Here is a 27241-nt window from a genome sequence, read left to right as displayed (position 1 = left end):
ATATGTATTTATGTCTTATAAAATATTAAAATTTAAATATTTATATTATAATTTATATAAAAATTATTTATTATAATTTTTATTAATAAAAAATATAAAATTTTTTATTTTATTAAATTCATATATAATTATTATTAAAATTTTAAATGTATTAATTTTATATTTTATTTTTATATTATATTCGTATCGTATCACTATATCATATTTTAAATTATTATATTTATTAATATTATAAAATTTTAATATTTTTAAATTAAAAAATTTCAAGAGAAAATGTTATCACCTTTGAGAAAGAAGGCTGAAATTATACCGTGATACTATTTTCATCTTGGAAAATTTTTACTAATATCTTTCAAATAAATGTATTAAAAATTTTGTTTAAAACTTTTAATTTTAATCAATAATAGCATATTTTATTGATAAAGTATTATATTTTTTAATTTTAATGATTAAAATTTAAATTTTTATAATAAAAAATAAAGATAATTGAGAAAAATTGCTTGAAACCAAATTAAAAAATAATCCAATTTTATATTAAAGGGATTGGAATTGTAAAATATAATATTATCAAAATTTTCCTCCTAAATTTACCCTTTCAAGTAAAAAGACTTTTACTTGTAATAAAAGTGCATAAGTAGTAACCAACTGGTCAAATAATTTCCATTAGCCTTTTTTCCAAACTTAGTTTTCAATCCTTACTTTATTATTCAATAAAAAAAATCCAGTTTTTTTTTTATGTTTTTTTATAAAGAAATCAAAAAAATAATTTTCGATTATAAAAAATCTTTTAAAAATCTCCCATAAAATTATATAAAATTTCATAGAGTTTATTAATTTTTTATTAAAAATAAATAATTTAAAATTAAAAATGAAAGTAAAATAAAAATTGATAAATTAAAAAAATTTATTATATGAATAAAGTGTAGGATGATAATGAGTCGGATTGGAGTTAATTTTTGTTTGTTTTAAATCTGATTTAATTTTATATTCATAATATCTAAATTGATTCGATATTATGTAAAATCTTATTTGATTCGACGTTGTATAAATTCGTATTCAATTATATTTAATTTAAAATTAATAAAATATTATTTTTAATATAAATATAAATATAAAAATAAAATTAAATAAATAATTTTAAAATAATTATATATATACTGGATCGAGACGAGATGGATTTATTTAAAATTTGATATCAATTTTTTGTTATTATTATCTTACTAGATCCAAAATTTAATTTTAAAAAAATGATTTTATAAGTTGGGATGGATCAAAACCCAACCAAAACAAATTGGGTTGTCATTTTTAATTAAATGAATAAAATTTTTAAAAAAATTAATATATTTATTAAAAAATACTTTTAATAAAAATATGAATAAAATTTTTATTATTAAATAAGTATAGATTAAAATTAAATTATAAATAGTATTTTAATACTTTTTTATATTAAATTTTTTATTAAGTGTTTTATTTATTTATTTTTAATAAAAAATTTTATAAATTTCACCTATGAAATCTTGTTTAAATTTTATTCCTCCTGTCTTGTCCTCTTATGGCTCCGCAAGGTTTAAGATTTTTGTTCCTCCTCTCACTGTAGAAAAATCCACTCCCCAAAACAAAATTGCCTTCGAAAAGAAGCAAAGCCCTAAAAATTGTAACTTGCCATAAATATGGCCGCCTCCACCTCAAGCACGGCCACTATCCGCGTGTCCAATCCCATTTCCTCCTCGAAATTGCCATTCGATTTCAACAAATTTACGTCTCAGCCAACGCCTGTGAAAAAGTTTGCTATTAATTGTATGTTAACTAGAGAACCAGTCCCCGCTGCTCCGGTCTCCATGGAGTCAGACCTGACCGGATGGAAACGACCCGACTCCTTCGGTAGGTTCGGGAAATTCGGCGGCAAATATGTTCCCGAAACCCTAATGTCTGCTCTCTCTGAACTGGAAACGGCTTTCCGTTCCCTTTCTAAAGACGATGAATTTCAGGTTAGTTTCGTTGTTACTCCACCGTATATTATACGTATTGGTATGCACTTCTTTATTGAATACGTATTTGGATTAGTTCTTCTTTTGCCAGACTTATTTGTGTTAGTTTAAAGTAGGATATTTTGTGTGTGTATTTGTCAATTAGGAATTTAATTTGGAATTTAGAAATTTTTTTTTTTCAAGGAATTTGATTGTTGATTAAAAGAAGAAAATTTGTTGACTTTTTGTTGTGGTTGAGACTACATAGGTATAATTGGAAAATGATTGCTAAAAGTTAGGTTTGATTGTAACTATTGATATTGACTTTAATTTTCACGGGAAAAAAAAGGAAAAAAATGGCTTTTTGTTATAAAGCTAAAATTTTTTTGAAAAGTTAGATTAAACGCATTTTTGAATGAATAAAAAATATATTTGATTTGACATTAATTTTTAGCCTTGTTGGCTCATTTTTAACTAAGTTAATTTTTTTTCATAAATTTATTAAAAATATGAAAATTTTGTGAAAAACAGGTAGGAGAATTGGTAATTGAAGAGCTCTTCTAAAGAATTTGAGCATTGAAATAATAATATAAAAAAGAAGCTCTTTTGCTAGATTTTTTTTTTTTGGGCTTTTGGCACTGGAAGTAGTAATTTTGTGAAAAAAATATTTATGATTTGCAGGAAGAACTAGCTGGGATTTTGAAAGACTATGTTGGTAGGGAAAGTCCGCTTTATTTTGCAGAGCGGCTTACAGAGCATTACAAGCATCCTAATGGTGAAGGGCCAGATATATACCTTAAGAGGGAGGATCTTAACCACACGGGTGCTCACAAGATCAATAATGCTGTTGCTCAGGCATTGCTCGCTAAACATTTGGGCAAGAAACGGATAATTGCTGAAACTGGGGCTGGTCAACATGGAGTTGCAACAGCTACTGTGTGCGCCCGATTTGGTTTGCAGTGTATTATTTACATGGGTGCTCAAGACATGGAAAGACAGGCGCTTAATGTTTTCAGAATGCGGCTTCTTGGTGCAGAGGTAAGTGTTTACCCAATGAGACACAATTTTTTATAAATTGTTATAGTGAAGATTGTATATCAGCTTCCCTTTGGATTGGCTATTTTGCATTGTTTGATCTTAAATTGTATCTTTTAACATATAGGTTAGAGCAGTTCATTCAGGTACTGCAACACTGAAGGATGCTACATCAGAAGCTATCCGGGATTGGGTGACTAACGTGGAGACAACTCATTATATTTTGGGATCTGTTGCTGGTCCACATCCATATCCTATGATGGTTAGAGAGTTCCATGCGGTGATTGGTAAAGAAACAAGAAAACAAGCGCTGGAAAAATGGGGAGGGAAACCAGATGTATTGGTTGCCTGTGTTGGTGGAGGTTCAAATGCTATGGGACTTTTCCATGAGTTTGTTAACGACAAGGATGTTAGGTTGATTGGTGTGGAGGCTGGAGGTTTTGGTTTGGATAGTGGCAAGCATGCTGCCACTTTGACCAAGGGAGAAGTTGGAGTGTTGCATGGAGCTATGAGCTACTTATTACAGGATGATGATGGACAAATCATTGAACCTCATTCCATTAGCGCAGGGTAGAGATTTCATAATGAATTTGTTCATTTTTGGTGGCTTGTTATTATGCTTTGAATAACTTGGCAACTTTTTGTTGTGGCTATACAGCTTGGATTATCCTGGGGTTGGACCTGAGCACAGTTTTCTGAAAGATGAAGGGCGTGCTGAGTACCACAGTGTCACAGATGAAGAAGCGTTGGAAGGTATGAAACTACCAAATGTTTTCAAGGCTTCAGTCCTATCACATCTGATCATGATTACTGCCTGTTGCTTATTCTTGCAAAAGAAATTGTTCATGGAGGCACATTATTACCATTCACCTTTTTTTTTTGCACTGTGTTCTTTACTGCATCTTCAACCTTACAACCTGTCTGGAGCGCATATCTTACTAAACCATTTGAGATCTGCAGCTTTCAAGAGATTATCTCGACTGGAGGGCATAATCCCAGCTTTGGAGACATCTCATGCACTTGCTTATTTGGAGAAACTGTGTCCAACTCTACCAAATGGTACCAAAGTTGTGGTTAACTGCAGTGGCAGAGGTGATAAGGATGTTTATACAGCAATTAAGCATTTGCAGGTGTAATTCTTTGTAGTTTTGTGTTGCAAATAATTTTTTTTTCGGCCCATGAAAAGTAAGCGATTTTCCCATCGTTCGCAGAATGTTTTCGTAGTTTTTCTCAGTGTTTCTTTATATGTATTACTTTGTTTTACTTTCGTACGGGGACAAACTTTAGACAGTTCCTGTTCAGTAATGAGTTCCAGTGTGGTGGGGATTGCTTCTCTCCGTACTTGAGCACTGTTTGGGTTCAAAATGGCATTTGTTAATCAGGTTAACAAGACATAAGTGGAGAACAGCTGGCTGTTCTAATATACCCTCCCAATCTCAGCTGGCCAGCGGCCACCCTTGGGCGGCAGCGGGGGCTGTCTTTTATCCTTTTATTCTTTGCCGGTAATGCCTAAATGGTGCCTTGTTTTCATCACATTGCCCATGACCAGGGTCTTACTCAACGGTTAAGCTGCACTCTAAAAGGGACCCTACCTACTGAGGATTAGTCAGAAAGTGTGAATAGCTGAAGCAAAGAAGGGTTATGGTTATGGATAAATATGAGATGCCCTTTCATTAATTATTTGGTCTCAAAGATATTTTTATTGTGATAAACGGCTAATATTGAAGTACCACTTTTTTTTTCCCAAGATTCTATGAAGGAGGCTAGAAACAAGAGAATTTGTCCTTTCAAGCCAAGAAAAGGCATGGTCACATGGAAACGGAGATTTTAATGGAACAAGCCAATTATCTTCTTCCAATGCTTCCAAAATCTTTCAATGCATGAAGAGACAAGCTCACATGTTTACGAAGGTTTAAGCCAACTTGCTGGTAGCTTTTCCAAATGCCTTTGGACCACAGATTTTCAATGTACACCGTAAGCTAAGCATCTATACCGACCCTACCATCCACTCTTCTCAAATAAGATCCATAGTTTAAACAAATAACATTGTCCTCAGTTCTTATTCATGTCTGTTGCCATGGACAAGGCTCACAACATTAATCCTTGTTTATTCAAACAGATTGGACCTCAGCCGCATTAAAATATAAAAAACCTGGTCTAATCCACTATATGACATTGTTTATAATGATCATTATTATTAGTATCTACAATATGACAAGCTGCTGGTCTATGTGACCAAAATCCAGCGATCATGGATCCCTAAAGGCAGTAAACTACAAACTCATCTGAGCTAAATTCTTCCAGATACCATTTTCTCTTTCATCATCTAAGTTATATGATGAATCAAAATTTTCGAACCCGGTTTTCTCATGCTTTTGCCTGCAAAAGAGAAAGAGAACGCACGCGATTAGGGAAAATGGAAACCAATCATTTCCAGTACATTTAAGACCACTGTGTATAGGAGGAGAAACCAAGCATATTCTCAAATTATTTAGAATGAAATATGGAATCTATCGAAAGCATCTTTGACTAAGGCACATGGAATAAACTATCGCATGATCCTGTTAGATGCCTGTGGTTAGGTAGACACTGGTGCAGATAGTTCAACTGGTTGGTTCATTGAAACCACCTACCACCGAAGATGTCACCTGTCATATTGGCAGCTAGTACGGGACTGCCCCAGTGTCAACATCTATGGATTCTAATTCTCCACTAACTATAGCAACCCCTTGACCACTCACAAGAATGGCAAGTCATTCATCTATCTAGGAAGGAGGAACTCAACTATCACAGATCCAAAAGATACATCTACCACCAAAATCTTGTAGGAGAAACTGAGTAGGTTTTAAAGTATGGTCCAACAAACCGATCAAAGGTACCAAACACCAAATTTATTCAAGAGTTGAAACAGTAGCAGAGACACAGCATTAATATATCCTAGACCAAGGGAACCAACCAGAAGACTACACAATTAGTAGCCAAGTCATCGATTCAATTCTCCTTTATTGTGTGTTCGTTCCATTTTTTCACTTAGAAATTGTCACTTGTTAGAGCTCCGACAAAGTTCCAAAATCTTACATGCAGTCGTTCTTACTACGATATGCTATAGACCTTATCATTATGGAAGGTACCAGTGTTATTCAAGAGTTAGACCACTAGCAGAGACACGGCATTAATATATCCTAGACCAAGGGAACCAACCTAGAGGACTATACAATTAGTAGCTAAATCATCGATTCAGTATTCCTTTATTGTGTGTTCGTTCCTTTTTTTGGCTAAGAAATTGTCACTTGTTAGAGCTACAACAAAGTTCCAAAATCTTACATGCACTCCTTACTATGATATGCTATAGACCTTATCATTATGGAAAATATCCTCCAAAGGCAAACGTAAAAGTCATATGTAAACAATCCAGACAAATAATATTTGTCCATATATCTAGTGAGCTAATTTAGATCAATAACAGTCCTACAGGCATAGCAGTCAGAACATAAAGATTTTATGAAATTATTGAATGCACTGCTCATAATTTACGTGATCACTCACCTGGGAATATAAGAATGTTCCAAGGATAGCAATGGCAGCTCCGAGAGCATTGATGGGCTGGACAGGCGTGTGGAAGATGATGATGGAGGAGACAATAACAGATATACGTTTCATGGTGTTGCCAACACTAAATGTCAAGGGAGAGATCTGATCAAGGGACATATATGAGACCTGATTGTAGAGATGATAGAAAATACTTTGGGCTGCCACCCACCTATCAAATACAATAAAATACACAAAAGTTTTGTTAGCAAACAGGAACAAGTAAAAATATCATTTATCATTACAATTAGATTTATGTCCAAAGAGAATATCTAATGATTCAAATTTCGGAGAAGAAAAGAAACAATGTGGTTTTCAATTTTCAAGATAAACATTTAAAACATTGTGGTACTAAGAAAAACAAAAAATTAAAAAGAGAAAACTAAATTTAAGGTAAACACAAGTACCAAAACCTGCATGGTGATGACACCGATACCATCTAATATTCATGTTACAGGTGGTGACTATCTGAATCTTCAAAGGAACTCTACGTAATTATTAACAGTTCAGTTCAGGCTATATGTGGATCCTGAGGTATATTATATAAAACTCGGTAAACATTATCATAAGGAATGAATAAATCATCCAATTGGATCAACTCTTCAAAAAGAAAATTTAATTCGAGACCCACAAATAAAATCCTTTTAACATGACATTACATCATATATTTCTGGTTCAGAATAAAGATTCATAATTGAAATCACAAAGCAAAATTCAGAGACTTGAATACTTCCAGTATTTTATTTCTCAGTCAAATAGGTGATGGGTTATCTAAGTTATTCTTTTTAGTATAAACCTAATAAATGCAACAAATTCTAACAGAGCTATCTAATGCCGTTAAAGTATCTACCAGAGTCAAACAAAAAAATCCAGACAATATTAAGCAGAAGGAAACAGAATAAGCAATTAAGACTTAGCATTGTCTTGTTATTACCAGATGATCTGCGGTCCAATTTCAGATAAGGCCTTTTCCCATCCTGCCACCCACATTTGTGGTCCCTCTACAGCAATTGCAAAAGGGGTGAGAATTAGGAGGGACAACATAGATAGACAAGCATAGTAGTTCATCCCGCTAACAGATTTCCCCTTCATGCCCTTTTTTGAGAATATGTTACGGAAGACAAATGCCAGGTTTGATATCATAGCTCCCATAAAACCTGAAACACGCAGTGAACAACCAAGTTCAGCACTCTGACCATAAACCCTAAAAGCAAATTGATTTACATTACAATCTCAACCTCAGCTAAGATCCTCAAGCCAAATAAATATCCAAAATACTCACCCACATTACAAGCTGAAAACATGACCATGGTAACTAAAACACACTTGAAAAATCATATGAAGGGGAAATTATGAAGGGGAAATGAGGGCCAAATATCGAACCTTTTTTGGTTGGTTGTTAAGAAAACTGAGGCAACACAAAAAGAATTTTATAGAAAAGGAGTGTGCTCGGTGACCTCAGTTTCAAATAAAGGGACATTCACCTCATAAAGCACACATTTAGAGAGGGATTTCCAGAATCCCTGAAAATAAGGAAAATATTAATTTGAGAATTTATCTACATATCTTTTTCCTAATTCTACAATTTCTCACCAACATATACAAATAAAAATCCAAAAAGAATGAACAGCACAAACAACAGCTATAATGAGGACTAAAACATTAAAGTAAAAATTCAAAATCCATATGAAAGAGACTATTGTTCTTACCAGTCATATTGAAGTTGAGTTCAGTTACAGCAGCAAGAGCACAACCGCCAATGATTGGAACAAGGGACAGGTAAACTGATGGAGGGAAGGTCTCTCCAAGCAAGAACCTAGAAACCAGCACACTGAAGGCAGGTTCACCACTTTTGATGATGTGAGTGAATGAAACTGCAACCTTAGACATACTCACAGTTGCTGCTACATGTCCAATTGTATGTGCCACAGCAACCTAGGAAAAAAGAAGAGAAAAAAAACCCCAAAATTCAGTAAGATTGTAATTCATGGTCTTAGGCTGTGAAGCCAAGACAGAAACAATTAATGAATTGACATCTTAACCTTAGTTTTGCAAAAATAAAAACAAACATCAAATTCTCATTTATTTTTTTCCATCAATTTTGTTCTTTAAGTCTAAGATAAGACACATAATACCAAATTTCGTCTCCTTTTCAATTCCTTTATTTTCTCTGCAATCAGACAAACTGTAATTTTCTTAAAACTGAAACACAGACCATCTGCACTTTTATCTTTTTCCTCCCTACAGTCCAAACGACATAAAAACACATGATCCTATAAAAAATATTCAGCAACATCAAAACCTTAAAAAACCAAAAAATCCAACAACAAAACTTTCTATCATTTTCTTTCACTTTCCCTCACTTTCTCACCAACCAAACAAAAAAGGAAAAAAAACTCACCGGAAACAAAGACTTCCAAAACTCAAAATCTGTTTTTGGGGCCTCAGCAATCCTTGTAGCCCATGAAATCAACATCATCAAAGAACCACAAGCAAGGGATAAGGTTGAAGTCAACCAAGGGTAAGGGTAAGCATTCAAAACCTTCTTGTTATATATATTGAAAACCACATTCAAAGCCCACCAAGTAGCAAAATAAATCCCAATTTTCACCCTTTTTGCAGTTTCTGATTGCACTTCCCCAGCTGCTTCAATTGGCTGTGACTTGTCAGCTTCATAAGCCTTGCATTGGATCACTGGTTTTTTCTCTTTAAAAAAACTCTCGATAGATGAGACATGCAATGGCTTTGACACTGAAAGATTGGTTCTTTTGGGTTTGTTTTGAAGGTTCAAAGATGGTGAAAACGAAGATCTACAAATTGTTGATGGCGATCTTCTGTGAACAACTGAATTTGAGACATCCATGCATGCAGCTAAAGCTGATTGCTTAACGCTCAAACTCATTTTTTTTCAAACTTTCTAATCAAAACACAAACTGGGTATTTCTTGAATCGAGGATCAAGATCGGTTCTTTGAAAGAAAAATTCAAACCTATGGGGAATTCTAATGAAAACTGAAATTGGGCATTTCTTTCTTAATAACTTGAACAAGTTATCAAGGATCAAGAAAAGACAAATAAAAATAAAAACTTTGAAACAAGTTTACCGTCAACTACGAAAACACCTAGTTATCCACAACTTTTCTTGCTGATTCTATTAATGATCAAGGCATTATAAAGAAAATGATCAAGCAAAATTAAGAAAAAAGAGATTTTTTTTAGGTGTTTTTGGAGAGTTTTTGTTGGAGGTTAAAGAGGACAACAAGGCGGTGAAAACGTTGAACAAAATAACCCAACTAGAAAGTTTCATAAGCTCTGAAATCTCAGTCCAAAACCCTTTTTATTTCATGTGAACAGCCCTCAGCGCTCCTCTGTATTAAAGTGATTGGATTCACTTTCCCTGTTAGAAAAGTTGGTTTTGTGGGAAGGTTTGCTTTAAGTGTGACGCAGTGTACGCTTTTTATATTGTTGTGACTAATTTTGGCCAATTATATAATGACATGTCAAGTGGTTGGGTTTGGAGGAGTGGGTGTGGTGTTTGCTGTTAGATCCAAGGTTTGCTTCAAATGTGCCAACTACCCACCCAAATTGAAGAACTGGTTTTTGTCAAACATTTGTTGGTTATATTTATATTAATGATTTTTTAAAAGATATTTAAAGATTAATGTTAACAAAGAGATAACAAATAGAAATTGTTAGTATTATGAAGCTTCCCATTTTCTTAAGATATAAAATTTTTAATAAAAAAAGATAGCAAGAAGTCATATTAAATCTATGTTAATGTTGTTCATAGTCAAAAATAATTCTGACTTCTAAATTGTTTAAACGAAACATTTTGGTCTGGTCAGAGAAAGAAGATTAGAAATTTCTATAAGTATCAGAATAGAATATAGAAACCGTCAAATGTGTCAGCTAACTCAGCTAAGATATAGTCCTTGGTTGATTGCACCGAAGATTTGGGGTTGTTCAGTGCTGTTTTCATCAGGGATGGGAGGTTTATGTGAAGAACAAACCAAGATACATAATCCCATTTGAATCTAGCTGTCTGGGAATTGAACCAAAAATAAATAAATAAATAAAACAGTGAATAAAGAATTGTCAGATCAAAAGCTTTGAACTGATATCCTGTGGAGAGAATTACTTTTTTTTCCTAGTGAATAAGCCAAGCTATGATAAGAGTTTACACCATAAAACAAATGATTGCTTGTAAAACAGAATTTGAACTTGGAAACCAGCTGGAGTTATCCATGGCAGTACTATATAGTTCCAACGACAAACTGATAATCATGAAGGCTACCAGGAGCACAAGAAATATATATTCCAAGGTGATTCAATCTAGAAAAAAATGAAAAATGTCCTGCCATTTCTTTGAGACTCTTGGCAAAGCGAAAATGAAGAGCATTAGGTCACACACTTTACACTTTCTAGCTGGCAGAATATCATCAATCTGTCAAGATAAAAGCTAAACCTAGCTCCCATTACATAAAAGTAAAATGAGTTTCCAATTCCTCTCTACTTCAGGATTGAAAATATTCTGATGTTGTTCTGAACTTCCTATAGCATAAACAAGGGTAAGAAACAGAAAATGAAATTAATGCTCCTTTTCTATAGGCACCATTATATATATATGAACATTCTCAGGATGTCAAACTTCTGGGTTGGTTCAGATCTCCTGATTGTGCAAATAGGATGAATGCTAATCCTGAAAGTGGAGATTGTGAGCTCTAGCAAACCAAGAAATTGATGATTCCAACTCTGCTTCTAAAGACAATTAAGTTGTTATCCACAACTCATGCAGAATTTATGCACTTTAATTATCTGTTACATAAGCATAAATGATCATACATTTTCTTGGCTCTGAAAGGCTTAGCTCATGTGGCCTTGAGGTGAAACAGAAAACTATGAGGAAGCAGAATTCATTTTCTTAGGTAACTTTAAGTCCATATCATACATAAAGAAACTTCAAAAATGCTTTGTCAAATGATTCTGCAAAACAAAAGCTGAACAAGTGTTTGAAAGAACAAGAAAATTATGATAATATTGAGTAAAAAGAGAAAAAAAAAAAAGAATGATTCTGGGTTTTCCTATGTGTTTGAAGGAAATTTAACCGTATTTTGCATCGTTGGCCAAAAGTTTTGTTTTCACTGTTCTTAAAATATCAGACAGTGATACAATTCTTAAGTTTAAGTTCATCTTCTTGACCTATCAATTTCCTCTCTATGATATTAACAAAAGCTAAGTTGATCATGCAAGACTTTGCCTGTAAATACGTTTGAGAAAATCGATTTCTAGAAAGAAAGACCATTTAAACTGGAGTAAATAATATCAGAAATTAAGCTGGAACATTATTAATTGACTAGAGTCATAAATAGTTACAACATAGTTCCTTTGACAATTGATAACTATGACTACCACACAACTCAACATTAGAGAAATAATAGTAACTGATAACTGAATCTAAAAGAAAGATTGAGAAATTTGGACAACTAAAAGGTGGTGTTTATTCAAAATTTTCAGTAACATCAACAGTTCTTTAGTTATCTTGAGCTGCTGGCTCTTTGGAGCGATAAACCTAACACCTACTTCCCTAGGACTTCAGCATGCATCAAAAAATACTTAACTATTTTGCTGGTCTGATTTTTTCCCTCAGAATAACAGAATTTAAGAGCCTTAATGTGAGATAACAAACAAGGGGGCAGTACTTTCTTTGTTTGATTTATGGTTCTTTCTTGAAAGCAAGGAGAGAGATACTTCCAAGCTGATTAATCTAGAAAAAATAAAAGATTGAGAAGGTTAGACAATCGTGACATGGCATTTCTTCGAGACTCTTGGTAATTCTACTAAAGCTTCAGTGATCTCTGACTGCATTCTCTTCTCTTTGCCAATATGCACTGTCAAATTCTGTAGAACCTGTGCATTCACAAAAAATACTCAACCGATTGCAGCTCATCTTTTCTCCATGGAATGAAAAGAATTTGATTGCCTTGTGGTGAGACAACAAACATGGTGGTGCTTGCTTCGGCAGGATGAATGCCTCAGCTAGCCAAGGAAGTTCCAGACCAGAAAAGCAATATATATATATATAGCAATGGTAGATCACAGTTGACACTATGCATAGATTAGGACTTAGATAGATTCAATTCAAATATAGTTACATACCAGCTCAATGACAAGGGTCTCTAGACAGGGAGAACTACCAGGTATGCTTTCCCAGTCACTAAAGTAGGAAGTATTTAACTTTAGATATGTCAAGTTAGGGAACTTGGGAGCTTGATGAAGTCCATAAGCCTGCAAATGAGAAGGAGAATTTTATGCAATATCAATAAATCTTATTTCATGTTTTGAAAATGAGAAGATCAAAACAATGCAAAAACACATAACATCGAAAACCTACTACCAAAATGTAGTGACTGAATGTTACTAACTCCTCTCAGCAGATCTGCTGCAGCAGTGTGATGGAAGAAGGAAAAAATTTTTGGTCCAATATCAATTAGGGCTTCAGTAAGAGACTGCAGGCTTACAATGAATAGTTTTTTGCTACCAAATCAAAGTTCTCAAAGTAGACAAGACTTGGTGCGTTAATCAGAAACACCGAATTTTCTTGTATCTTCCAATCTACAACATTGTACGACCAATTCCTAAAGCATGCAGCACCGAGAGAAGAGCCTTTGAACCGATCCATTGTCTGAAAATTCAATCTACCCATGATGGAGATACTTGAGATTTGGCATACAAGCTGTATCAGGATCTTCCAGGATAAAATCGTCTCTGAATTCTGATTTCAATCTAACCAATGTCTTGCAGTAAAATGGCCAACTAGCACTATTCAGTCCATTGAAGTACAGGAAATATCCTGATATGCATAATTCAAGCTCTTGAACACCATGCCAAAGTGCGTAATGAAACCACACATCAACCTGGCTTGCACCAACATATTTTCTGAATTTAAGAAAGAGTTTATCTATGGTAGGCCTATTACGAGAAACAACACTTTCTTCCCAATATTCATGTAACTATAATCAAAATACGCTTGACTTTTGCTATTATCATCAATGGTAAGACTATTAGTCCAAGCGAAAAGATACCTCCACCGTCTTGATAGAATAGATGTCCAGATTGTTTCTTGTATTGGAAGATATGAGATGATGTGACAAATAATATCATCTGGTAAACTACTGAGCCTGCCAATGCCTTTGCTATTTCCGTAGCTGGCTTGCTGAGCCATTGAGACCTTACTTTGTTTTGAATAACATAAGGAGTTTTCTAGCAGACCCTACTTTTCTTTGGCTTGACAACCTTGAAAATGCAGTTTTTTTTTTTAATAGAAGTCCTGTATTGTTATAACTTGATTACACTTGCATTGGTTTTGGCTTGATTGCTGTTGGATTCTCTATAACTTATTGCCATGTGAAATTTGTTAAATTTCAATCTGACCCTTACTAAAATGCTGACAGCCTCAAATTGTGTCAAAAGTAGTTTCAACAAAAAAAAAAAAAAAAATTCTAGTCCTGAACCAACCAACAAAGTCCCTGGACCATTGTGCTTAACAAGTGCGTGTCACCTGCTCTGCAGTTCCATGTTTGATGGCACATGTTTAGAGTAGTTATTGAACCTTGTCATTTTGAACCCATCCTTCTTGTTCAGGAATAAAAGTGTAGTGATTTTGTTATGAATTCTGATCTTCCTACAGGCTACAACACAAACAACAGGGAAAAAGAAACAGAAAAATTTGAAGTTCATTTACGATTGGAAGGAACCATCATATAACACTGCCAGAGCGTCAAGCATCTCCATTTCTTTGAGAAACTTTTGGTAAATTCATAAGAAAGTTTGAGAAACTTTAGACAACCAAGACTTTACATTTCTCTGAGACTTTGGGTAAATTCAACAACCGCTTAGTGATCTTTGACATCCATTTTGCAGGCAGATGTTTTCCTTTTGCTAGAGTCTGTACAGAGAAATTCTCCAGTGCTTTGGCATTCTTCAAAAAATACTCAACCATTTGCAGCTCATTTTTCCTACCCTCAAAAGATAAAATTTCAATTGTCTTGAGTTGAGACCACAGAAAGGAAGGAAATCTCTTGTTTTGTGACATAACTGTGCTGATGTCGCTCGAAAACTGGTGATTGAGTTTGACCTAAACAACAAACAAATATATGTATAAACACTTGCCACTCTACACTAAGTATATGGAATTACTACAAATTATATTAAATTCTATTTGTTTCATACCTTCAAAACAAGAGCTTCTAGGCCCGGAAAACATGCGAGTAAATGTGGTAACACTATTTCCCACCCAACAAAGAAGTGGCCATCAAGATTCAAATAAGTCAACTTAGGCAACTCAGGCATTATGCTACTACCTTCTAGGAAAAGCTAGAAAAAAAAAAAAACAATTGTTGTTACGTGTTAGTAAAGTTTTCGACTAGAAAAATCCATCAAGAATATATATAAATTTTGGGGTTGAAGAACACTAACCTGCGCAAAAATACCAGATAAATGAAGTGACCGAACATTACTAATGCCTTTGAATAGATCAGTAGCAGCTGTATTATGGGCGACAAAAGAGTCATAAGAATCAAAAACAGTTCCAAAATCGATATATGCTTTGACAAGAGAGTTCAGATTTTTCAGCGAGAAGCGTTTTGGTAGGTAACAGCATTTGAAGAAGAGAAGACTAGGGGCGTCAATCAAAATCTCATAGTCTTCGTAAAATCCCCCTGTATAGGATATGGTCAGTCTCTTCAGTGTAGGGCTAGAAACATTGAATTTGCATTGTTTTTTCAAGAAGCATCTATCTACAACCAATTCCTCAAGCACTGAGCAGCTTGAAAAGAATCTTTGAACTGAATCATCATCCGGAAATCCAATACCGGAAAGATGGAGACTTTTGAGACTTGGAAAACAAATCTTAACAGGCAGTTCTAATGCAAACTTGCACTTGCTGTGTATATCCAATCTCAATGACACCAATGTCTTGCAAGTAAAAACTCCAACGGGCAGCATCTTAAACTCTTTACAGTTAAGGCATAAATCAAGCTCTCTAACGCTGTTCTTTAGTGCATATCGTATCCACCCATCAACCCGGTAAGAATCAATAAATTCTCCACACTTGAGATGTAATTTATCCACAACCCCAGTATGGTAAAACAGAACTCGATCCACGAAATTCATAAACCTAAAACTCTCCGATTTTCGTATTTTAAAACAATCCTCAAAGTTAAGATTAGACATCAAAGTAAAAACCTTACTCCACCTTGTTGAAAGAATGGATGTGCGTACTGCTTCTTTCAATGGAAGGAATGACATAATGTGACAAAGAATTTCGTCCGGTAAACCACTGATCCTGTCTACTTTGCTAAGTCTAGCTCGCTTAGTCATCTTGGCCATCCCTAAACTTCAGCAAAAACTTGAGACAAAACCTTGTTTTTTCCTATATTTTATATCAGATTTAGTGGGATGAACTTACACACACATATATATGTTTTCTATTAAAAAAGAGAAACCCTGTTTTTTTTCTTTTTTAAATTGTGCATCAAGAACAAGAAGCCTAGTTTGTTTAGGACATTGGTTTCAAGGATAGATTGGTAAAACCCTAGTTTGGGTTTCCTTTGTGATCAAGTTAACTTCTTTTCTTAATGCTATTATTATCAAATAAAAAGAAATTTGGTAAATATGTAAACCCTAGTTTTCTTCGGCTTGACAGCCTTGAAAACGCAGTTTTTTTTTTTTTTAAATAAAAGTCCTTTATGGTTATAACTTGATTGGAGTTAAAAAGTAAAACTCTTGCATTGGTTTTGGCTTAATTGCTGTTGTTAGATTCTCTATTAACTTATTGCCATGTGAAATTCCGTAAATTTCAATGTCACCCTTACTAAAATCCTGACGGACTTAAATTCTGTCAAAAGTAGTTTTAAAAAAAAAAAATTATAGTCCTGAACCTGCCAACAAAGTCCCTGGACCATTGTGCTTAACAAATATGTCACCTCCTCTGCAGTTCCATGTTTGATGGGATGGGACATGTTCCGGGTAGTTAATGAACGTTGTCAATTTTAACACATCCTTCGTGTTCAGGAACAAAAGTGCAGTGATTTTGTTACGAATTCTGATCTTCCTACAGGCTACAACATAAACAACGGGGAAAAAGAAACAGAAAATTTTGAAGTTCATTTACAATTGGAAGGAACCATCATTTAACACTGCCAGAGCGTCAAGCATCTCTGTTGGTTCTGTCCTGAAATTCAATCAAGATAAACATTGATCCTGACAATGGAGGCTGTTAGCTGAAGGGTTGGATAATTATATATCCTACCAGAAAAAGTGAAGTCCAGGCTTAATTTACTGTCAGCTTGAAGGGGATTTTGCACTTTTGGCTATCAGATTCTTTATCAGCGTCTCTACGATTATAGAGCCTGATAAAATTATCAAGTTTAAAAATCATCTTCTTAACTAACAATTTCTCTCCATCGTATAACAAAGTCAGATTATCTAACAGCTAGCTCGAAAATGTATATGAGCAGAATGATCAAAGACCCAACCCAGTATCAAGCCAATTCATGGATAACATTTTACTTCAGAAACCACCAAAACAAGATCATTAGCCATAAAAATTTTGAAGTCAAACAGGAATATTAACCATATATAGTCATTAATAACATTTTGAATGTAATCTTCTCTGACAAATTGTTAACCATGACTACCACACAGCAATCCTAGAGAGATGATAGTAACTGCTAATTCAATCTACAAGAAACATTGAGAAAAATCAATTAGACAATTACAACCTGAAGCACTTGGAAACTTCAACAGTTCTTCAGTGGTTTTTAATCGCCGGTTCCTTTTTGCAATCATACGTAGGATCAAATTCTTCAGAACTTATGCATGCTTCAGAAAATACTATTTGCACTTCAGATTTCTTCCCTCGAAATAACAGAAATTTAATAGTCTCGACGCGAGATATCAAACAAGGGGGCAACGTTTGTGAAACCAGCACGTTAAATTCATCATCAAACATGCTCAAACACTTTCCTGCTTGATTTTTTGTGTTTCACAATCCCTAAATCTTGATATATCTCCAAGAGAGTTTTCTATATTTGTGCTAAACAGTTCCCCTTAAGATAGATGCATTAATAAAAGAAAATTTATCTGATTAGTTGATACTGAAAAGAAAAGAATTCATATTTAAATTCTAACCAAGTTTGATTTCCAAATTATTAAGACAGTCAATTGATCTGATTACAACAGTATCAAATTGCATTATGACTAAACAGCAATTCTAAAAATTTGGCTTGGCTGACAGGAGCCAAAAGTAATAGATAGGCAAACTTGACACTGGAAACATCATGTTAGTAAGTGAAGCCATGGATGACTAAAATTCACATAATTAGCAACAAAATCATCACTTGCCTTATAATTACAATGGTTAACTGGAAATATCTGGTCATTGATAACAATATTTTGTGAAAAAAATCTTACAACCATCACTATTTGCAGCCTAAGTCAATTCATAAGAAAGTTTGGAAAACTTTAGACAACCAAGACTTTACATTTCTTTGAGACTTTTGGTAAATTCAACAACTGCTTAGTGATCTTTGACATCCTATTTGCTGGCAGATGCATTCCTTTTGCTAGAGTCTGTACAGTCAAATTCTCCAGCACTTCCGCATTCTTCAGAAAATACTTAACCATTGGCAGCTCTTTTTTTTTTTTTACCTTTGAAAGATAAAATTTCAAGTGTCTTGAGTTGAGGCCACAGAAAGGAAGGAATCTCTTGTATTTAGACATACCTGTGTTGATATCGCTCGAAAACTGCTTCTTGAGTTTGACCTAAACAACAAACAAATATATGAATTCACAGTTGCCCCTCTACACTGATTAAATGGAATTACTACAAATTATATTATATTGTATTTGTTTCATACCTTTAAAACAAGAGCTTCTAGGCATGGAAAACTTGCAAGTAAATGTGGTAACACTAGCTCCCTCCCAACAAAGAAGTAGCCATCAAGATTCAAATAAGTCATCTTAGGCAACTCGGGCATTATACTACTACCTTCTAGGAAAAGCTGGAAAAAAAACACAAGTGTTGTTACTTGTTAGTGCAATTTCTTACTAGAAATATCCATTAAGAATATAAGTAAATTTTGGGGTTGAAGAACAGTAGCCTGTGCATAAATATCAGTTAAATGAAGTGACTGAACATTACTGATGCCTTTGAATAGATCAGTTGTAGCTATATAATTACTGGCGACAAAAGTGTTATAAGAATTAAAAACTGCCCCAAAATCGATATATGCTTTGACAAGAGAGTTCAAAATTTTCAGCAAGAAGCGTTTTGGTAAGTAGTAGGAGCATTTGAAGAAGACAAGACTAGGGGCATCAATCAAAATCTCATAATCTTCGTAAAATCCCCCTGTATAGGATATGGTCAGTCTCTTCAGTTTAGGGCTAGAAACATTAAATTTGCATTGTTTTTTCAAGAAGCATCTATCTACAACCAATTCCTCAAGCACTGAGCAGCTGGAAAAGAATCTTTGAATTGAACCATCATCCGGAAATCCAATACCGGAAAGATGGAGACTCTTGAGACTTGGAAAACAAATCTTTACCGGCAGTTCTAACGCAAGCTTGCACTTGCTGTGTTTATCCAATCTCAATGACACCAATGTCCTGCAAGTAAAAACTCCAAGAGGCAGTTTCCCAAAGTCTTTACAGTTAAGGCATAAATCAAGCTCTCTAACTTTGTTCTTTAGTGCATATCGTATCCACCCATCAACCCTGTAAGAATCAATAAATTCTCCACACTTGAGATGTAATTTATCCACAACCCCAGTATGATAAAACAGAACTCGATCCACAAAATTCATGAACCTAAAACTCTCCGATTTTTGTGTTTTTAAACAATCTTCAAAGTTAAGATTAGATATCAAAGTAAAAACCTTACTCCCCCTTGTTGAAAGAATGGAAGTTCGTATTGCTTCTTTCAATGGAAGGAATGACATTATGTGACAAAGAATTTCGTCAGGTAAACCACTAATCCTGTCCACTTTGCCAAGTCTAGCTCGCTTAGCCAACTTAGCCATCACTAAACTTCAGCAAAAACTTGAGGCAAAACCTTGTTTTTTCTTATATTTTATATCAGATTTATTGGGGTATGCATGTATGTATAGTTTCCTACTAACAAAGAGAAACCCTGTTTTTTTTTACTGTGTATCAAGAACAAGAAGCCTAGCTTGTTTATGACATTGGTTCAAGAATAGATTGGTATTAATGCTATTATTATCAAATAATAGACAAGAAAGTCAGAATTCTAGTTTGGGCTTCCTTTGTTATCAAGTTAACATCTTTTCTTAATGCTGTTATTATCAAATAACAAAACATTTTGGTAAATAATATTAAATAAATATATTGGGAAATAAATATATTAAAATAATGGCTTTTTTCACCCATTACGTTATAATCATCCATTATAGAATATAAAGCACTTTGAACTTTCACAGGAGCCACTTCTCAATTATAGAGATTTCCTGTATCAAAAAACTCGAATCCCCCTTCATCCTAAGGATCAACAAAAATACATAGATCGGATGCAATGAACTTTTCAACAGAAAAACAAGACATAACTAAAATCTTTCAAATCAGAAAAAAAAAATTCATTAAAAGGCACAAGACGTGTGTATATATATAGCGACTAGAGAGAGGCTAAGAATCTAATTTCATGCACTAGAAAGACTGAAAAATGTTTCAAAAGAAACACAAACAATATCAAAGAATTAAGATGCAGCATTGCTTTGATTTCTTTGGTGAAGCCAGCAATTCTTAGGTGACCTTCAATTTTTCGTTTTCATTAAGGTACGTACGTATTATCAACTTCCGTATCCTGCGTTCGTTATGAAATACTTGGCCTTTTCAATACATTCTTTCACTAATATAAAATCTGAAGTTTCGATCTCCTTGATTTTAAACAACAGACAATAAGGCACTTTTTCAGGCAGATGGCTGAGAATTGCCTACAACCAGAATTAAAAGGGAGTCAGTAAGAGTTTGCAGCTTAATCAACTCACAGCTTTTACTTGAAGATAAATTTATTGTACCTCATAAATGGCAATTTTTTTAGTTCAGGCGAACTTCTCTGTAAAGTTTCAAGACCTTTTTCCTCATAATCGTGCATTGACCATGGCTGATAATGACAACATATTTTCAGTTTGACCATGTTTCGAAAAAAAGGAAGCGGTTCACAACTTAGAAGGAGATATGATAATGACAAATATTGTCAGTAGAATAAAATAAAAAAAAACCATGAAAAACCAACAAGAAAGAACTTCTAAAGAAGTTTTTAAAAGGGTATGTTTACAACGGATAAAACTAACATGAAGTTCCAAAGGCAAAGTTCGTAGTAGAAATGAGAAAATAAAAACATCAATAAAAAAATCTAAATTGATAGATTGATAGAGTTGTGAGTCAAGATACAAACCTTCAGAGAAGTGTCTGACAGATTAAGTGATTTAACATTACGGATCTCTCTAAAAATTTCTGTTGCAACAACTCGATGATGGTAGTTACTTCTCGGGTCATCTCCATGTGGAACAAAATCAATGTCAGCGTGGACAACAGATTGCATATTCTCCAATGAATAACCCGCTGCTACATTGTCTGTGTATTTGAAGTACACCAGAGATGGGGCATCAATTACTATCCGATAATTGGTAATTAAGCCATTAAAATTGGAGTGAAGAATAGTCAATCTCTTGAGCATGGGATTTGAAATGTTAAACTCGCTTATGTTCCCAAGTTACATTTCTCCATGACCATATCTTCAAGACTAATGCAGCTGGAGAAAGGTCTTTCAACTGATTCATCATCCAAAAACTCAATTGACTTCAGATGAAGAGTTTTGAGATTTGAAAACAGACATGTTTTGAAACTTCCAAAACGAAATTAATATCCAGTTTCAAAGTCACCAATGTCACGCAATTGAACATAACACCTGGCAGAGTGGCCATAAACTTATCCTTGCCAAAGGAGATGGTTAAATCAAGATGTTGAACCCCACGCCAGGGTGCAGCAGATATCCAGCCGTAAACATTGGAAGAATCTACAGCTAGACAACATCTCAGACGAAATTTGTCCATACTAGTACTAGTATTATAGAAAAACAACACTCTATTCACAAAGCCCACAAAGCTCTTAATAGTCAAAGTTTGACACCTTTTGCTGCGTTTCAAAAGGCTGTCACGAAATACTCTAGATTTGAAAGTGAAGCAAAAAGATATCTCCACCTGGTAGATAAAATGGCGCTTCCAACCACTTCTTTTGTAGAAAGGAATGACAAGATGTGACATAAAATTGTATCGGGTAAATTACTAATCCCGTCTTCATCCTCCATTCTCACTTTGCTTAGCCATGAAAAAAACCTAAAGAAGTTGATGCGGTGGGAGGAATATTCTGAGATACTTGAAAAGTTACCAATTCTACAATGTTTTTTCACCTTTAAATAATAGCCTGTAGAAGTTCGAAGTGGATGAATCTGGTACCTGGTTCATTGGATTTTCAGTCTTTACTTAAATGCCAGCTCTGGAACCCAAGCATCAAAGTCTCATCGGGAGAAGTGTTCAGTTCTATTATGAGGTTCAGATTTCACATTTTGGATACATATGTTTATTTACTATATCTATATAATCACCCTACTGACCTTACATGTGAAATTTAAAAATTTTTGTATCCAAACATATGATTCAATAATCAGTTCATCTACTTTGCTAACACACATTATTTTGAAGTTCACTTCTGTGATTCTAAAAAGTTTCATCATGATCTTCCTTACGGTTATGTTATAAAGGAGTTCACTGTCTTTGCCTCAATTTTTTAGACAGAATAAAAGACAATCAAGATTGTATAATATTTTTAGATTATTTTTGGGGACTTGCAAAAGCAATAGTACTCAGCTTGAAGCCAGGCACCAATGCATGTTTAAGCCCATTCTGCACTGTCAAAATAGCCAAATGAAAAAAAAAAAAAAGGTCCTTTTCCAGTGTGGCTAATCTATCATTTACCAAGTGGAGTTTCAGTCTTAATTGTCACTTAATTATTGTTTACCAGCCTATTCCATGTAATAAATGCAGTACAAGAAATGGATTAGAAAAGTAGTTACTATGTGCCATAAGAATTTTCTTCTTCCAGGGTCTGCCATAAATTTGCATAAATATGGCGTAAAAATTGCACTTGCAATCAATGTATGACTATAACTAGCAACAAGGCAGATAGACTTGCAGATCTCATTCTTAACCTCTAAAATGGCTGGAATCCCACTTTTTCCAAGGCTATACCATTTCTCTTCTTCATAGCCCTTTTTCAAGTCTCTTTTGCAACTTCCAAACCTACTGGTTTAAGCATGAGGCTCATCCGAACGGACTCCCTGTACCCTGGAAACTTCACTGGAGCCGAAAGGATCAAAAGATTGATACAACTTTCAGAAGCTAGAGCTCACTATTTGGAATCTGATTTGAGTCCCAATAAATCAGCAGATCTTGATAATGTCCATTTACCAATAGGTCGGGTTCCTGAGACTTACTTGTATGTGGTAGAGATTAAAATTGGAAGCCAGCTCCACCCCGTGAAATTGCTAATGGATACCGGAAGTGGCCTGATTTGGACGCAGTGTAAGCCGTGCGTAAAATGCTTCAGACAGAAGGTTCCCATTTATGATTCTCGAGCTTCCACCAGCTATCACAAGCTTCCTTGCACTCACGAACTTTGTCAAGGAGACAACAGACGCTACAGGTGTTACCACAACAAATGTTTATACAACATTCGATATGGTGTTGATTCTCGTTCTAATTCACCTAGAACGAGAGGTATTGCATCATTTGAATCATTCCAATTTCCTGTTGATAATGTCCAGACTAGAATCATTGAAGATATGATTTTCGGATGCTCCTTTGATAACCAAAATTTTGATTTTTCGAATGGTCAGGTTTCAGGAATTCTAGGATTAAGCTTGGCTCCAGATGCACTAGCAAGCCAGTTAGCTAGGAAAGGCATCATTCTTAATCGATTCTCATATTGCTTGGTCCCTTTTGATGATGAATTGGTTCGACCTAGTGTCCTAAGGTTTGGAGATGATATTCCCCAACCTGTAGGAAATCTTCAAACAACTGAATTCCTAGTAAACGCCGGACACTACCATTATCACATGGAATTGCTAGATATAAGTGTCGGATGGCATCGTTTAGGATTTCAACTACAACCTGATATTTTCAGAGTTAGGCAAGATGGCACCGGTGGTTGCCTTATAGACTCAGGATTTTTAGTTAGTACTATTGATCAAAACACCACAGGAAGGAATGCATATAAGGAAGTGATGGCAGTCTTTGAGGCTTATTACGACTCGCGTAACTTCCAAAGAATGGGCAAAGTGATTGAATCATTGAACCTATGTTACCGTAGCAAGCCTGGTTTTCAAGATTATCTAACAATGACCTTACATTTTAATGGAGCTGACTATCATATAGATGGGAAATATATGCACTACTTTAGCGAGGAAGGGTATTTTTGTGTGGCATTGAATCCATCATCAAAAACTATACTAGGGTCATGGCAACAACAAAATATGCGTATCATTTATAATATGAACGTTGGTGGACTCCAATGGGTCACCGAGACTTGTGCTAATGATCACACTCCATGATTGAGTTTCTTCATTTATATCATTCAGTGGAGGGTTTGCTTAGCTTAATTTCATCTTAATGAAATTGCCTTGGTCACTGCCATAATAGCAAACAATCTGTCATTTTCAGTTAGTTTATTTCTTCACCTGATTTTGCCTGAAAGGCTCAATTCAGTGCCAGCAATTAGAGATGAAAAGTTGAACCATTAATCAAATTGTCCAAGGCCACAACGCAGTAATGCACTCTATTTGGAATCTTTCATTTTTCCTAATTGCCAGATGGTGCTATAAATGTGGACTGAAATTCTTGGAACCTGTATAACTATTGCTAGCAACATTGCAATTTGCCCTCAGTCTGAACCTCTAAAATGGCTGGAATGCTATCTTTTCCCAAGGCTATACTATTAGTCTGCCTGATAGCCTCCTTCAAAATCTAGCGGTCTAAGTATGAGGCTCAACCCAAGAGGTCCCAAGCAGTCTCCTCTATGCCCTGGAAACCTCATTCAAGTTGAAAGAATCAAAAGATTGATGCAATTTTCAAAAGCCAGAGCATACCACTTATCATGTGTTTCTAAGTGACATTGTGCATCAAAGCTTGAGATGAAAATTTTAGTACTTTAACAACTTAGAAAAGAGCATACTAACGAAACATGTTCTGATGATATCCCATGATACAATTCTTCTTTGTTCTCTTTTTTTATTTTCTGTTTTGCATTTCTCTGCCTTGTCTAATGCCTTCCTACATGATTTATGTAAATGTGCAGATCAGGGCTAGCTTAAATTGTTCTCCAATACCCATAAATGTTCTATTGGGAATTGATGCATTCCAGAAATACATTTATCTGCAAAAAATAGATATCACTCATTCAGACACACACAAAAAAGTGTACAGTGAATAAGGCTTTGACACCTTTTGTGTATATTGACAGATTAAAGAGATAAATTTCTTTTCTTTTTTGATATCCCTTACTCATACTTTTGGAGACGATATAATAATATAACAGAAGACATTTAGCCTAAGACATTTACAGCATGCTTCAGAATCGGGTTCTCCCTTTCAATAAAGACGAGGTCAAGTGCCTAAGAAATCACAAAATCATTTGTGAAAAGGAGGTCAGCTATTTCATAAAATCACAACAAGTAGAATATTCAAAGATTTCAATCCTGCAGAGAAATTAACCTACAGTAGGGAAATAAATGCAGAGGCCCAATTTAGTGCCAAATAAGGATATTAATTTATTGGTTCATTAATGCATGATGAATGATCCTTCCTTTTCTGTAAACAGACTAAGAAAATAAATGAAGAATGACAAATAATAAAAGAAAAGGCAGAAAGAAGAAAGCCAGCTAATCAAAAGTAAAGGATTCATTCTTATTCACTACCCTACCAAAAGTAGAAGAATATTCAATTTCAAGGGAGTGTTACAAATTTGTGCCAAAAAGATGCTTACTGTAGTATATCTTTATATAAGAACTACTAACACCATTGAATTATAGCCTAACTTTTCACTTCAAAATGTCTTTAACCCTTCATTTTCTCAATGCTAAATTGTTCTGTTGCCTCTTAGTAACGTTATCCCAACTTCATTTTGCATTTTCTTCTTCAAATCCTACAGGACTAAGCCTAAGGGCTGTCCTCGATGATTCCCCAGAGTCTCCTCTATACCATATTGAAAACCTCACTAGTGCTGAAAGAGTAGAAAAATTGATCAAAGTTACCTACGCTAGAGCCAATTATTTGGATCTGGTTTCGCGTCCGAATGCAAGGGTGGTTCTGATAATATCCGAATAGGAATATTCCGAGATGGTCTCTTCTATGTAGTAGGATTTACAATAGGAAGCCAACGACACCCAGTGAAGTTGTTGATGGACAGTGGAGGTGGTCTAATTTGGACACAATGTCAACCTTGCAAAAATTGTTTCCCACGAAATCTTGGAATTTATGATCCTAGAGTTTCCCGCGGTTATGGCATACTGCCATGCGATCATCCTTTCTGCGATGGTGATGGTAGAATCTACAATTGTGTGAATGGCGTATGTGTCTACGACGTTCGATATGGTGCTGGAGCCTCCACCAGGGGCGTTGCATCCTTGGAAGCATTCCATTTCCTTATCGATCGTTCTAATATAAAAACTTTTAATAATGTCATCTTTGGTTGCTCCGATAACAACCGTGACATTTTTTTTAAGAATACTGATATTTCAGGCATCTTCGGATTAAGCATGGCTCGGGATTCAATGGCAAGCCAATTTTCTCCTTTAATTCACGCTCGATTTTCATATTGTTTGGTCCCTTTTATTGATGCAATACCTCGTCCACTTGTCCTAAGGTTCGGAGAGGACATTCCCCAGCTGCCCCCACAACATGTTCAAACAACGATGTTCCTGCCAAAACCAGGATCCAATTATTACGACTTGGATTTGTTGGACATAAGTGTTGCAAACCATCGTCTAGGATTTCATCCATATACTTTCGGAACCAGGCCAAATGGCTTAGGTGGTTGCTTCATAGACTCTGGAGCTTTGTTCTCTGTGATTGATTCTGACACCATTGGGGTCAATGATTATCAAGCAGTGGTAACAGTGTTTGAAGCTTATTACGGGTCCCGAGGACTTCGAAGAACAACTGCAGATCCAAACTTTGGGGTGTGTTATGAATATCCAACTAATTATCATGATTTTGCATCAATAACATTCCATTTTAATGGAGCTGACTACACCGTAGATGGGCAATATGGGCATTACTTCGGCCGTGGTTATTTCTGCGTAGCAATAATAACGGGAAACTTCGGGACTGTGCTAGGAGCATGGCATCAACAAAATAAGCGCATCATTTATGATGCTGGGATTGGTGGACTCCAATTTGCTGATGAACAATGTATCAATGATGTTCTATGATTTTTTTTTTTTGGCCAATAAAGATGTTCTATGATTAATCATAAAAAAAATTAATGTTTTATGATTGAATTTTTCATCATCTATCTTCTTCA

At 34.7% G+C, this 27241-nt stretch overlaps 6 protein-coding genes across 6 annotated transcripts; 3 read left to right on the top strand and 3 right to left on the bottom strand.

Annotated features, from left to right (window-relative positions):
• Positions 1–1504: 1504 nt before the first annotated feature.
• LOC111275699 (tryptophan synthase beta chain 1) lies at positions 1505–4367 on the top strand. The gene is made up of 5 exons (XM_022861196.2): positions 1505–1988; positions 2649–3005; positions 3130–3572; positions 3661–3755; positions 3963–4367. The coding sequence occupies exons 1-5, from the start codon at positions 1671–1673 to the stop codon at positions 4136–4138; spliced, it is 1389 nt and encodes a 462-aa protein (XP_022716931.2). The 5' UTR covers positions 1505–1670; the 3' UTR covers positions 4139–4367.
• Positions 4368–5033: 666 nt separating this feature from the next.
• LOC111275700 (glucose-6-phosphate/phosphate translocator 1, chloroplastic) lies at positions 5034–10004 on the bottom strand. Its single transcript, XM_022861197.2, has 5 exons — positions 8992–10004; positions 8300–8525; positions 7525–7747; positions 6549–6762; positions 5034–5381 (listed from the first exon to the last, which is right to left on the bottom strand). The coding sequence occupies exons 1-5, from the start codon at positions 9490–9492 to the stop codon at positions 5370–5372; spliced, it is 1176 nt and encodes a 391-aa protein (XP_022716932.2). The 5' UTR covers positions 9493–10004; the 3' UTR covers positions 5034–5369.
• A 4947-nt stretch (positions 10005–14951) lies between these two features.
• On the bottom strand, positions 14952–19720 carry LOC111276455 (uncharacterized). The gene is made up of 10 exons (XM_089754394.1): positions 18745–19720; positions 18508–18651; positions 18373–18456; positions 18122–18220; positions 17884–17954; positions 17159–17261; positions 16954–17081; positions 16774–16820; positions 16528–16707; positions 14952–15978 (listed from the first exon to the last, which is right to left on the bottom strand). Exons 1-10 carry the CDS (start codon positions 19666–19668, stop codon positions 14996–14998), a joined length of 2763 nt encoding a protein of 920 aa, XP_089610520.1. The 5' UTR covers positions 19669–19720; the 3' UTR covers positions 14952–14995.
• A 68-nt stretch (positions 19721–19788) lies between these two features.
• Positions 19789–21971, bottom strand: LOC111276139 (putative F-box protein At3g58910). The gene is made up of 8 exons (XM_089754393.1): positions 21865–21971; positions 21547–21748; positions 21382–21435; positions 21060–21332; positions 20884–20909; positions 20714–20765; positions 20486–20595; positions 19789–19858 (listed from the first exon to the last, which is right to left on the bottom strand). Exons 1-8 carry the CDS (start codon positions 21969–21971, stop codon positions 19789–19791), a joined length of 894 nt encoding a protein of 297 aa, XP_089610519.1.
• Positions 21972–22106: 135 nt separating this feature from the next.
• LOC149511731 (aspartic proteinase nepenthesin-2-like) lies at positions 22107–24272 on the top strand. Its single transcript, XM_089754392.1, has 4 exons — positions 22107–22284; positions 22366–22433; positions 22708–22818; positions 22905–24272. The coding sequence occupies exons 1-4, from the start codon at positions 22107–22109 to the stop codon at positions 24270–24272; spliced, it is 1725 nt and encodes a 574-aa protein (XP_089610518.1).
• Positions 24273–24489: 217 nt separating this feature from the next.
• Positions 24490–27149, top strand: LOC111276141 (aspartic proteinase nepenthesin-1-like). The gene is made up of 5 exons (XM_089754391.1): positions 24490–24567; positions 24672–24758; positions 25649–25703; positions 25820–25947; positions 26019–27149. Exons 1-5 carry the CDS (start codon positions 24490–24492, stop codon positions 27147–27149), a joined length of 1479 nt encoding a protein of 492 aa, XP_089610517.1.
• The last annotated feature ends 92 nt before the right edge of the window (positions 27150–27241 follow it).

Source organism: Durio zibethinus, chromosome 25 (genome assembly GCF_047325235.1).
Source record: "Durio zibethinus cultivar Kanyao isolate XHJ-2024 chromosome 25, ASM4732523v1, whole genome shotgun sequence".
NCBI classification, from domain to species: Eukaryota; Viridiplantae; Streptophyta; class Magnoliopsida; order Malvales; family Malvaceae; genus Durio; species Durio zibethinus.
This window is presented reverse-complemented; position numbering and strand designations above follow the sequence as displayed.